This window comes from Myotis yumanensis, unplaced genomic scaffold (genome assembly GCF_028538775.1).
Source record: "Myotis yumanensis isolate MYYU_CA2020_CCGP unplaced genomic scaffold, mMyoYum1.0.hap1 SCAF_2, whole genome shotgun sequence".
Classification (NCBI taxonomy): Eukaryota; Metazoa; Chordata; class Mammalia; order Chiroptera; family Vespertilionidae; genus Myotis; species Myotis yumanensis.
Window position 1 is genome coordinate 9,360,975 of NW_027223753.1, and position 13,348 is coordinate 9,374,322.

The 13,348-nt window shown below is 59.3% G+C and overlaps 1 protein-coding gene across 1 annotated transcript in view; it reads right to left on the bottom strand.

Moving 5' to 3' along the window:
- EPHA2 (EPH receptor A2) overlaps positions 1 to 9,893 on the bottom strand; it is a 28,780-nt gene extending 18,887 nt beyond the window's left edge. Inside the window, exons 1-3 of the mRNA XM_070404179.1 lie at positions 9,705 to 9,893; positions 5,155 to 5,222; positions 2,610 to 3,279 (exon numbers count right to left, since the gene is read on the bottom strand). Of these exons, the coding sequence (XP_070260280.1) occupies positions 2,610 to 3,279; positions 5,155 to 5,222; positions 9,705 to 9,786 (820 nt within the window). The 5' untranslated portion in view covers positions 9,787 to 9,893. The remainder of the gene's footprint in view (positions 1 to 2,609; positions 3,280 to 5,154; positions 5,223 to 9,704) is intronic.
- Positions 9,894 to 13,348: the final 3,455 nt, after the last annotated feature.

Sequence of the window (13,348 nt, forward strand, 5' to 3'; positions counted from 1 at the left end):
CGGGCGGGGGGGGGGGGGGGGGGGGGCCAGACCCTATGCCTCCCTCAATTTCCCCCTCAACGTGCACAGCAAACACCCCCCTCATCACCCCACCTCCTGCACGAGGACCTGCCAGCCTGGGGTTGCCCTGAGAGCTGGTCCCAAGGCCAAGAGCTGAGTCAGGGATTCCAAAGGAACTGGTCATTTCCCGCCCCATTTCCTGACCCATCCTCTAGCCTGGAGGCCGCTGCGTCGCCTGCATTCAAATCCTGATGCAGCCACAGCTCAGCTGTGTGCTCTAGGCAAGTCTCTGAGCCTCAAGGCTCAGTGGTTGAGCATCGACCTATGAACCAGGAGATCACGGTTCAATTCCCAGTCAGGATACATGCCCTAGGTTGCAGGCTTGGTTGCCAGTGTAGGGGGCGTGCGGGAGGTAGCCAGTCAATGATTCTCTCTCATCATTGATGTTTCTATCTCTCCCCCCCTTCCTTCCTTCCTCTCTGAAATCAATAAAAATACATATTTTTTAAAAAAGGAATGGCAGAAAGGTGGTGCGAACTCGGCAGGAGCGTCCGGGTAAGTGCTTGCCTAGCTGTGTGCCTGCCCTTGGAGAGCTCTTGTCTATGAAAGTTGCTGTTATTCTCTCCATCGGCATCATGGTCAGGGGCTGCTGGGAAAAGCCTGGAGGGATACAGGGAAGCCAGGCTGGAGGCTCGCAGCCATACAGAGGGCCCCTGAGCACTGAAGGGAATTTTGGTAGAAGGATCCTGAGGAGGGAAAAGCAGGCAACAGGTGGCTGGCAGTTGAGAGGGTCCCACCGACGGAGTCAAAAGACTTCGCTCTCGGAAACCAGTCCTCCCTACCCGGGGCTTGCTAGCTCTTCTCAAACAAAGCCTGCCAGAATCCTGACCCCCCACCTCCGGGGGAGGGAAGGCGGCCCTGCTTGCTGGAGGACCCTCCCCCCCGCCCCCCCGCCCTGCACCCCAGTCCCAACCGTCCACTTATCTCTACAGGGCCTGAATCACCAGCCTGTGGAAAGTTTTCAGCTGCCCCTCACCCCCACCCCCGCATTCTTGTGTGAGGATGTCATGTGGGAGGAGTCCGCTCAACCCACTGGGCTGCCTCAGCCCCCCCACCCCACCCCCTCGTCATTGTCTGAAACTGGGAGTGTGCACTTGAGGTCACCTAAATCGGGGGCCGCCTCGCGCAGCAAAGGGGAGCTGCGAGGACAGCAAGGTGGTAAGAATGGCCGGAACAGAGACTGCACCGCAGGCTTATGGCCTGAAAGGCTCTTAGGGAACTTCCCGTCCAGGGTTTTGCAGACTGTGTTAGGCAAGGTTCTGAGGATTCGTTTTAGGAGGCAAGTGGGGCCTATCAGAAAGGGCTTCAGCCTCCTCCAATGCTTCCACCCACTTCCTAGGTTGTAGGATCCACGGCTAAAAACCAAGTATAAAGTCAGCTGTAACACTTGAACTTCGCATTTTATTGACACCTAAGGCCAGAGATGAATAGAGATGTACCCAAGGTCACCCAGTGGGTATGTGCAACTGCACGGACTAACTCCCCAATTTCTCAACACCCCGCTTATCTTAGCAAAGAAGCTCCCAGAGAAAGGGGATGAGCTGGCCTTCCAAAGGTCGGCCTGCATTCCACAAATGCCCTGCCCCACAGCCGTTTCCAGAAAAAAAAAAAAAAAACACCCAATAAAAAAAGTCCATGTTGCTGCAGCGATTTCCGCTGTCACAGGCCCTGGCCGTGCCAAGCCACAGCCTCCCCACGTGAGCTCACCAATGCCCAGAGAGAGTCTGATTTAACTGGCCCCCTCTCTGGTTTGATTTGTCGTCAGAAGAAGCCCCTAGGAGAGAATCTGGGTCTGTGGCCCGTGGAGGGTCAGGTGAGGAGAGGGGGCGGACAAATCCTCTATCTTCCTTCCACCTTTTCCCCAACACAGGCATTTTTCAAAAGCTCCCAGATAATTTTCCTGGGAAGCCAGGGGATGTGAATCCAGGGTCCAACTCACTTACCTCCTCGTACAGAAAAGGAGCTCAAGACCCAGAGAGATTAAGTGACTTGCCTAAGGTCACACAGTGAGTTAACAGAGATGGAACTAGTTCCTGGGACTGGACCAGATGTCCACAGTGCTGGTATATATGTAGTAGATACCCAAGCTATTCTCGTGGGATGAATCAAAAATAACAATCACACTTAAGAGCACTTATGTGTCAGACACTGACCTAATCAGTTTATGAGCATTAAGTCATTTAATTATCATAACAACTCTACAAGATGGGCACTATGTTCATCTCCACTTTACCGATGAGAAAACCCAGGCACAGAGAGGTTAAGGAACCGGCTTAAAGTCACAGAGCTAAGTATAGAGCTGGGATTTGCAGCCAGGCATTCTTGTCCTGGAGTCCTTGCTTATAACCTCGATACTAGACTCCATTCATTCATTTCACAATTCATTCATTCTCAATGGAATAAAAAACCTGAAGTCTAGGAAGACTTTGCGGTTTCCACTAAGAGAACCACGTCAGCGCAGGGATGACCTTACCAAGATCCCACAGTCCTGGGAACACAGGCTCCACCCCAGAACCCCTACCCCAGGCCACCCCTGCACCATTACTCACCCTGGCAGGCGTCCTCCACCTTCTCGTAGCCCTCCTGGCACAGGCACTGACCGATGGGCACCAGCCACTCGCCGTCGACTGCACAGTGCATGCGGGGCTCTTCGCCCCCAGGGGGAACCACAGCATGGTCCACACAAGTGCCCACCACGGTGGCCAGGGAGGGCGCGTCGGAGCCGGCGATGGTCTCGGGGAAGCGGGCCAGGCCCTGCAGCAGCTCGGGGCACTTCTTGTAGTAGACGCGGACGGAGAGCAGCGCCACGCAGGCGCCGATGTCCTGGAAGGCCAGGTAGAAGCCCTTGTGGGTGAGCGGCCCTACGGAGCGCTCCTCCACGTTCAGCTTCACGTGGCGGGCCTCGAAGTCGCTGCTGACTGTGATCTCGTCGGGCGCGATGGTATCGATCTTCTTGAACTGGCGCTTCTGGAAGTTGGTGCCGTAGTCCACGTCCGACTCGGCGTAGTAGAGGTTGAAGGTCTCCTTGCAGGAGCTGGCGCCCCCCGGGAAGCTGTTGCAGTCCCGCACCGTGAACTTGAGCTCGATGAAGATGCGCTCGGCCTCGCCGCGGTACACCCAGTTGGTGCGCAGCCAGTTATCCTGGTCGCCCGCCACCACGTTGCACACGGAGTACATGTAGATGGGCGCGTTGTCCATGATGCTCTGCATCAGATCCCACTGTGGGGGCCAACAAGTTAGTGTGGGTGGGCCCCCGGGGGGGAAACTGAGGCCCAGAGGCAATGCCCAGGCGGCAGCCCTGGGCACCAGGAAGACACTTTTCAGTTCTTGCTATCCTCATTCTACAGGGAAGGAAACTGAGGCCCAGAGAGGTGCTTCGTGTCACCCCCACACCCTAGAAGTACCAAGTGAGCCGGGAGTCGTCCCCTGTTGTTTCTGATCCCGATGTCAGGGTGCTGAACCTCTCTATTAGACTGCGGTCTGGGGCGGGGAGGAGGACGGACTCCGTGTGACCGCAGGTGGAGCACTGAAGCTCTCCAGGCCTCCACCTCTACATCTGCAGGCTGGGGACAAGATCTAGCCCACAGAATTGCTGTCAGGATAAATGACAGAATGTCTACAAACTGCTGAGCACACTGCCTGGCAGGGTAAGATGAAAGAGCTGTCATACAACAGCTGGTGTCATCAGCATGATCACCATCATCATCATCGTCATTATTATTATTATTCACTGTGTGCGCATGCGAGCGGCAGGGGAAGAGGCTAGGTCAGAAACAATGGGTGATCTCCCATCATTTAGATTTTGGCTTTGGGACAGAGGAGCACATCTTCTTCCCTCCTCAGAACATAGCTTGGCCTCCTCCAGGAAGACTTCCCAGGTTGGGCCAAGGTTGGGCCACATGCCCCTCTCTGGCCCCCAGGCTCATGTGTCGTCCCCCCCCCGTCGAAGTACTTGGCACCTACATGGTAACACCTACATCTGGCTCCCACACTAGATTCTGAGCTCCTTGGGGTAGGGACTGGGCCTAATGCATTTCTGTATGCACAGGGCCTGCCGGGAACAGAGTAGGTACTCAGGAAAGTATTTGTTGAATGAATGAGTGCGCGCATGAATGAAAGCAGAGGGGCTGAGGAAAGAAGCCTGGGCCGCACTGTGTGACAAAATCCAAAGCCTCGAATGCCCTTGGGCCTCAGTTTCCCACTCTGTATAATGACTGGGTTAGATGAAATGATCTGAGATGCCTCCCAGCTGGACATTCCAGGATCCAGGAAATCCGCTAGAACTGTCATCCAGGCCTCCTCGGAGCTAAGGTAACCAGGGACAAGCACCTAACTCACGCAGATCTTTCCAGCAGTGGGAGCTGTCCCAACGAGCCCCTTAGAGACACACTTCTCCATGGCTCAGGGCCCCAGGACAAACTCAGCAAGGCAAACTGAGGCCCAGTGAGCAGCAATATCTTCCTCAAGGCCACATGGTAGTGACGCACAAAGCTGGAGAAAGGACCCCAGCATCTTGCCCTCCAGACTGGGTCATAACAGGCCAGGGCAGAGGGGAGACAACTTGGATGGGGATGAGGCAAAACAAACTCAGCCCCGAGCAGGAAGGGGAAGCAACAGCTGGGGGAGCAGAGAGGAACTTGATCCTTTTCCCAGGCTGGGGGCTGCGGGCTCCTGGGGGCTGCGGGCTCCTGGGAGCCACTGTTCCCTGTCTCTCCCTCACCCCGCACCTCCTGGGCTGGGACCTGGAAGACAGGGGGAGCCTTTAACCCCTTCCCTCCTAAGATAGTCCCCCTGACCACCAGCCCCTGGGGGTATCCAAGCCCAGGGTGGCTGCCACCACCCCTCCCAACCTTAGGCTAAAGGGTCCCTGCTCTGCCAGGGCCTTCAGCTGTCTCCCAGCTCCTTCCACCTTTCAGGTCCCTCCCTACCACCTCCTAATCCCCAGCCCATCCTGGGATGTCTACCTGTAAGCTGGGGTGAGAAGCAGGACACTAAGTATGAACCCTGGCTGAGCTGTTTGATCTAGACTGGCCCCATCCTCCCCGGGTCTCAGCACCGCCATTCCCATGCCCCCGCCCGACCCCGAAGGCTTACCCCTTTGCCATATGGGTGCGTGAGCCAGCCAAGTTCCCCGTTCGATGCAGCAAAGTCCAGCAAAACAACTGGAAGAGACAGGAGAGGAGGCCAGTAAGCTTGGGGGCATCTCCGGGGGTCAGGCCATGGTGGAAAAGTGAGAGTCCTCCAGGAACCCCAAGAGTCCTTGTCGGCTTCTTCAGCCCAGAGACCTCACTGTACGGGGTCACCGTATCCATGAGACCCGTCCCTCAACACGTAGGGAAACAGAGGCCCAGGGAAGGGACGGGATCCAGTCAAAGCTACACAGCGGGTTGGGTGAGGACGAGGCCTCCTGTCTCGTAGGCCACGACTCCAGCCACGCCACCCTCTCAGTCAGCCTCCAGCTGGGCAGAGCAGGACAGCTCAGCCCAGCGGGGAGACAGCAGCTGGGCAGAGAGCTGGGGCTGTCAGGGCTGAGCTGTTAAGTGACACCACGCGGCCCTGTCTGCTTCCTGGGACAAGGCCTCTGGACAGCACTTCACAGGCACGTGGGCCTTGGGGGCCCTGGTGCCTATTCCTGCCCCATCCTCAACCCCACCAAACTACGTAGCACACATAGATGCTCACACATATGTGCACACACGTCTCGTGGTCCTGCAAGGAGAGAGGGCTGCTAACAGGTGGGAACGGCTCCAGGGAGTGGAGGGGGAACCGGTAGGGGGTGTCTGGAAACCGATCTTCCCACCACAAAAGCCACAGAGCAGGCGGGATAAAGCCCTGAACCCGCGGGGCCTCTAGGAGGGGCCCAAAGATACACACAGCTGGCGAGGTCCCCTCCTTGGGAAAGTCGCTCCGGCTGCCCTGTCCCTCACCCCCCTGGCCACTGCCCTGCAGAGGTGCCTGTGGGACCAGGGATGGAAACCCATGGAGGGGACTTCCAGGCCCCGAGGGACCAGGTTCCAGGACCAACGATGGCCCCAGAGAGGCACCTGGAGCCTGAGGGAGGGACTCACCACCAGGGGCTTCCCTACATCCAACCTTGCCCTCGGGCAGCTCCCACCCATCCACCCTGGCTCTCTGCCAGGCTCAACGGCTGCAGCCAAGACCCAATAGGTACTGCTCCACCTCCATTTCCAAGTAAAGCCCAGGTAGCTGCCAACACGTGCCTCCCACCCTGGAGGGCAAGGACATTGGGGAGGCTGAGGCATGGGACCTAAGAAGGGTCCACAAATTCAGAGGATAAAGCCCTAAGGTGAGAGGTAAGGGACCAAGTACCCGTTCCTTTGGGCCCTGGAGCATGAGGAGTAGGACCTCAGGAAGCAGCATTGCTCGGGGCCAGGACCTGGGAGAAGGGCTCCGAGGAGGGCGGAACTCCAGGCAGCAGGGAACAGAGAGGGGCCTGGTTCAGAGATGGGGGCTGGGGGTGGGCCAAGCCAGGGACCTGATGTCTTAGAAATCCTTCCCCAAGATAAGACCGCCAGGCTCCCCTGAACTTAAGCCCTGGGTGTGAGGCACTGCCATCTGACCGATGGCCAGGACCACCTCTCTCTAGGAAGAGCCCAGCAGCCCAGACAGGGGCGGGGGAATATGAGGTGGCACCTGCCCCAAGACCGTAAGGGTAGGGTAGGGGGGCTGGAGGGTGGATGGGGCAGGAATTTGTTCAGACATGCCCAGGGCCCAGGCTTGGAAAATTCACTAACTCCTCTAGCAAATGGAATGTTTGGGCTACACAGGAAGAAATCTGGAGGTTCCTGGCGGCAGCCTGGGGGGAGGTGTGTGGGAGTGGGGGGGGGGGGGCGGGGGGGCGGGTGCGCCAGGACAATGGTGAGTGCCTCCACAGACAGGTAGGAAGCCAAAGGAGGGGGCTCGTGACTCCCAGGCTCTGAAGGGTTCATCTGACACAGCGGGAACCCCACAACCCCTGCCAGAGCGGGGCTCCCCTTCCAACCCTCAGGCCTGCCTCTGGAAGTATCACAGGGCTCAATCTGAGAAGGAAAAAAGCCTTCACACAGGAAGGAGCCCCCTCCCGGGAAATTCCCTCGAACCGATCACCAGGAACAGGAGCCCAGCCCCGGCTGCCCCTCCACCCTGCTCTTCCAGGGCCTGAGGCACCTGCTTCCCTGGAAGGGGTGGTGGGGGCTGGGAGCCCCTCAGCTGCCCCCAAAGGCTTCACAGAGAGGCCTGGGCTGGGCAGGGCTCATCCAGGAGCCCTGGGTCCCTCGCTCCACCCCCAGGAAAGCCTCCTCCAACTTAAGTTCCATCATCAGTGTCACCCTTTGCAGGTCCCAGTGCAATACTACCTCCCACTCCCCTAGCGTCACCTCCCTGTTCCCCATCTCTGCAACCAAGACTGGTTAAAGGGAGAAGCAAGAGACTGTGTGAGTGTGTGTGTGGGGGGGGGGGGCGGGGGGGGCAGGGGGAGATGAAGAAAAAAGAGGAGATAGAGCTGGACTCTTACAGAATCAAGAAGCCAAGGGCTTTCCAGGCCTCCTGAGCACTCCAGGCCTTTTTCCATCAGCACCTCAAGCCAGCAACCCCTGCACCTCTGCCCAGCTATTCCCACTTCCCAGGAAAATCCACCATGAAACCACAAGGCAAGGGGCCCCGAGCTCTGGCAGCCCAAGAAGCCAGATGCTCAGATCTGACCCACGCTGTGCACAGGGCCCTGCCTGGTGAGGGCTTGGCCCTCCCTCAGTTTCCCTGTTGTAAAGATTCAATGTCTTTTGAGAATCTAACAGGTTCCATCTGAGTCTCCAAATACAGCCTGGCTCCTCTACCCTCGGGGAGGGGGGTGAGAAAGAAGAATGGAACTGAGCAGCAGCCTGGGTTAAGGGAGAAAGGGACATGTGTGTCCTTCTCTCGCCCCCAACCCACCCCTAGGCAGATCCACCACATCAGCCTGAATCCCAAAAACATAACAAACTAGCAGCTGCCATCCGGGCCATCACTGCCCCCACCCCACCCCATCCCAAGGCTCCACTCCCTCTGGGAGTCGTTCAAAGGGACTCCGGGAGCCTCCATATAAATAGTCCCCCATCCCAGGACTCTGCCCGACGCGCCCATTTCCTCCCCCATCCCATGGAAGTCACCAGGGCTGGGCAGGGCTCCACGTGGGAACTCGGGGACCAGGCCGCTGCAGGTAACAATCACCCAGCAGCGTCCGTGCAGCCTAATCCCCCAGCCCCCACGGGCAGCCTTTGAAAAGGGCCTGCAGTGATTCCAGCTGTCTCCCCCCTTCGCTCCAACCACAGTCCCGAAGGAAGGAGGAGGACCAAAAGCTGAGGGGGTGGGGGTACTGAGGGCCACGGAAATCCCTGCCATCCATTCCCCCTGCGAGCTGCAACCAGCAGCCGTGGCTGCCCCAGAGGCTGGCACAGAATGCCACCCCACACCTCCACCCCCGAGGGCTCCAGCTCCGGCGTGAGCTCCCAACACGCAGGAGCAACACCCCCGACCTCCGTTCGGGAGGCGGAAAACGAAGGCCAGGCGCAAGGAAACTTCTCACCGGACAGGGCTTCCTCCGCCCTTCCCCCTGGTGGAGCCTGCGGAAGCCTCTGCCCAGGCCCCGCGCACAACACGCGTTCTCACCATTGGACACTGAAGCCGGCCTCTGCGGGGTGGACAGGCAGGTCCGGGGCCACGGGCAAGAGCCCCCTCCCCTCCCCGACCCTAGCTGAGGAGCAACGCCCCCGTCCGCACACTCCCCCGGCCCGGGCCGCCTCCCCAAGTGCGGCGCAGGGAGCGCCGGGGCGGGGGTGGGTGATTCAGTCCCCAGCCTCGGGTGCCCGGCCTCCCTGGTGGCCCCGGGGTGATGGCTCCACACCTCGAGGCCGCGCCCCCACCTGCCGCATTTCCCCGTTCTGAGTCACCCCTGGCTTGCTCAGAACGCTTGACTTTGGGACTTCCTGTCGGCACCGGCGGCTGCGAACCTGTGCCCCGCGCCTGGGAGTGCGGGGTGGGAAGGAGGACAGGCTACGCGTGGGCACACTGACCCGAAACTCCCCTCACGCTCTCTTCCCAGACTGGAGGCAGAACAGGGGGCGAGGGGGGGCGAGGAGTGGAGAAAATCTCAGGGAGCAGGGACTTCGGCAGTGTGCGCCCCGCCAGCCCAGGAGCCCCCTCCTCAAAATGAGGGGCCTTCACAGAAATGCCTTCTCCGCAAAATCGGAGCAAACGGGTTAGTGAATTCAGATCACCAAGAGGCTGAGTCCGCGCACCGAGAGCCCTTCCGACACCCCGTTTTCCAAGGGACGCCCCGCGCCCCCGCCGGGATGCGTTCCTGAGTCGGCGCCGGGGCTGCAACCGCGTGGCCCGCGTCTAGTTCCCTTCTCCGCGGCCTCCGAGCCCCGCGCTCCCGGGCCGCTACTCCTCAGCCTCTGAAACCCCGGGTGTGGGAAGCGGGTGGGGGGGTCCCAGGTTTGTCCCAGTCGCGGTCCGCGCGCCTCCCAACCCCAGCGGAGGCTCCGGGGCTGGGCGGCGCCAGGTCGGTTTCCAAAGTTGCGCGCGGCGAAGCGCACGGAGCTCGAGGAGGCGCCGAGGTTCGGGAACCGGCAGCCCGGGCTGGGGCGCCGCCGCGCACACAAACTCACCTTCCTTGCCCTGCGCCGCGGTGGCGACCAGCGTGCAGCCCCACAGCAGGGCGAGGCAGGTACGGGGCCTCCGACGCTCCATGCCACGCTCCTTGCTCTCGGCCTGATCCCTGCCCGGCTCCCGCACGCCCGCAAGCCGGCTCCGGTGTTCCGCTCCCGCCCGCTGCCCGCGCGCAACTTCAGCACCTCCTGCCCCAATCCTTAATGGAAGTTGGGTGAGAACCGGCTCCTGTTCATTCATGCCCCAAGCTGACGTCACCTAAGCCACGCCCCCAGGAATGTCTTTAAAGGGGCCGGGCTAGTTTCAGGAGAGAAGGGAGAGGAAGTCCCCAGACGTTTGGAAAGGACTAAGGGGCCCTCTGGACTCGCTGGCGCCCCCCAAGGCCTTCCCAAGTTTGAGTGCCTCAAAGTGCCAGTGCCTGCAGGGCTAGTCCTAGGTAATCTCTGAGCCTGGATTCTCGCCCCACGCACCGGGATGGTCTTGCTCTGAGCCATCCCCGCTCTCACCCTTTGCCCTCTGGGACCCTGCTGAACAGTGTGGCCCGAGACCTGAGCTGAAATGGGCCGGGGTGGGATGGAGGGCAAGAAGCAGTTGCCTCTTTAGCCGCACGCCTAGGAGGGGAGCTGCAAAATCGACCCAGGTGCCCTTTTCTCTGGACCTCTGAAGCTGGGGAGAGCATCTCTGCTTAGGAGCCTCTACGAATACAGCAGCCTTCATCTCGAACCTGAGTCTTGGCCCCTTGCCTTCCTCCCTGAACTACATGAGCTTCAGCACCAGCTCCAGCTTCCCCACCAACTACCGGACCTTGGGCTCCGTGCAGCCAGCCAGCAGCACAGCCAGTGTCGATGCGGGCGCCAGGAGCTCTGGCTCTCCGATTTCCGTGTCCCCCTCCACCAGTGTGGAGTGGCTGAGGCATCCAGAGCAAGAAGGAGACTATGCAATGCCTCAGTGACAGCCTGGCCTCCTGCCCGGAGAGGGTGAGGAGCCTGGAGGCTGATAATCAGTGATAAAGGCTGGAGCGCAAAATGGGAAGAACCCCAGGTCAGAGACCAGGGGCATTGCTTCAAGACCAGAGACAGAGAGCAAGGCTTTCAGGGAGGAGCTGCTGTTCATGAAGAAGAACCACGCAGAGGAAGTAAACTGTCAGATTGCCAACTCTTTCTTGACTGGGGGGTTGGATGCCCCCAAATCTCAGGACCTCAGCAAGATCATTGCCCTGACCGGTTTGGCTCAGTGGATAGAGTGTCGGCCTGCAGACTGAAGGGTTCTGGGTTCGATTCCGGTCAGGGGCATGTGCCTTGGTTGCAGGCACATCCCTAGTGGGGGGCGTGCAGGAGGCAGCTGATCGATGTTTCTCTCTCATCGATATTTCTGACTCTCTATCTCTCTCCCTTCCTCTCTGTAAAAAATCAATCTACACTAATAAAAGAGAAACATGGTAATTAGCGTACGACCGCTACCCTTCCCATTGGCTAATCAGCATATCCTTATGCAAATTAACTGTCAGCCAAGATGGCAGCGGGCAGCCAGGCAGCTGGAAGCGAACATGAGGCTTGCTTGCTCCAGTGACTACAGACTGCAACGTTCCCCACCTGACTTGCCGGCCTCTGAGCTGGCAGTTTGAAACATTCTAACAAATATAGGCCCGGGATCTCAGAGCTGGAGTTATACATTGTTTCGATTATAGAACCGAAACAAACCAGATACCTGCTCTCAGAGCTAGAGCCAGAGCTAAAGCTGGCCCAGAATAAAATTTAAAAAAGGAGTGGTTGGGAGCTTCAATCAACAACCGCCAGCCTGAAAGCAGCCCTCAGCCCCTCACCCAGACTCAGGCTGGCCAGGCACCTCAGTGGGGACCCCCACCCTGAAGGGTGTGTGACCAGCTGCAAACAGCCATCATCCCCTCATCCAGGCTGGCCAGGCACCCCAGTGGGGACCCCCACCCTGATCCAGGGCACCCTTCAGGGCAAACCAGCCAGCCCCCACCCGTGCACCAGGCCTCTATCCTATATAGTAAAAGGGTAATATGCCTCCCAGCACCGGGATCAGCGGAGCCGCGAGGCCTCCTGGCACCAGATCAGCGTGACAGGGGGCAGCGCCCAAACCCCCTGATCGCCCTGTGGCTCTGTGTGTGACAGGGTGCGGCGCCCCAACACCCCACCACCACCACCACCACCACAGGCCCTGCTCTGTGTGTGACAGGGTAGAGCCATAACCTCCCCATCGGCTCTGCCCTGAGTGTGACAGTGGCGGCGCCCCAACCCCCTGATAGGCCCTGCTCTGTGGGTGATAGAGGGTGGCGCCCCAACCCCCCCTTCCCATGGGCCCTGCTCTGTGTGTGACGGGGTAGAGCCATAACCTCCCCATCGGCCCTGCCCTGAGTGTGACAGTGGCGGCGCCCCAACCCCCTGATTCGGCCCTGCTCTGTGGGTGATAGAGGGCGGTGCCCTAACTCCCCTATCGGCCCTACTCTGTGCGTGACAGGGGGGAGCTCCCCTACCCCCTGATGGGCCCTGTTCTGTGCATGACAGGGTGGAGCTCCTCATCCCCCTGATCGGCCCTGCTCTGTGCGTGACAGGGGGCAGCGCCCAACCCCCTGATTGGCCCTGCTCTGTGTGTGACAGAGTATGGAGCCCCAACCCCCCTGATGGTCCCTGCTCTGTGCGTGACAGGGGGTGGCGCCGCAACCTCCCCATCGACCCTGCCTTGAGTGTGATAGGGGGCGGTGTCCCAACCCCCCAGTCAGCCATACCCTGAGCGTGACTGAGGGTGGCATCGCAACCTCCCGATCTGCCCTGCTCTGTGCATGACGGGGCGGCTCCCCAACTCCCCAATCAGCCCTGCTCTGAGCCTGACCAGGGGCTGCACTTAGGGATTGGGCCTGCCCTCTGCCACCCGGAAGCAGGCCTAAGCCAGCAGGTCGTTATCTCCCGAGGGGGTCCCAGACTGCGAGAGGGCACAGGCTGGGCTGAGGGTCCACCCCTTCCCCCCTCCCCCCCGAGTGCACAAATTTTTGTGCACTGGGCCTCTAGTAAAATATATTTTTTAAAAAAAGATCATAGCGGACAACTGGGCCCAGGATGACAAGCTGGCTCAGAAGAACCAAGAGGAGCTAGACGAGTACTGGTCCCAGCAGACTGAGGAGGACATCACAGTGGTCACCTCGGAGACCGCTGAGATAGGGGCTGCTGAGAGGACACAGAGCTGAGACGTACGGTCCAGTCCTTGGCGATCGACCTGGACTGGATGAGAAATCTGGGAGAACAGCCTGGGGGAGGTGGAGATGCGCTATGCCATGCAGATGAAACAGCTCCACGGGATCCTGCTGCACCTGGGGTCAGAGCTGACCCAGACCCCAGCAAACGGGCAGTGTCAAGCCCAGGAGTACGTACGAGACCCTGCTGAACATTAAGGTCAAGCTGGCTGCTGAGATCACCACCTACCAGCACTTGCCGGAAGAAGGGCACCTCTTTGAGGGGCAGGAGGCCAATAAAAAGTCCAAAGATCATTGAACATAAAACAAGGAAAGAAAGAGAAGACAGCAACTTTAGAGCAGCCACCTCTAGAGATGAGTCTGACATGCATTATCTCATTTAATTCTCATCTGGGAAGTAGGAATTATTATACCCATTTTACAGAAGAG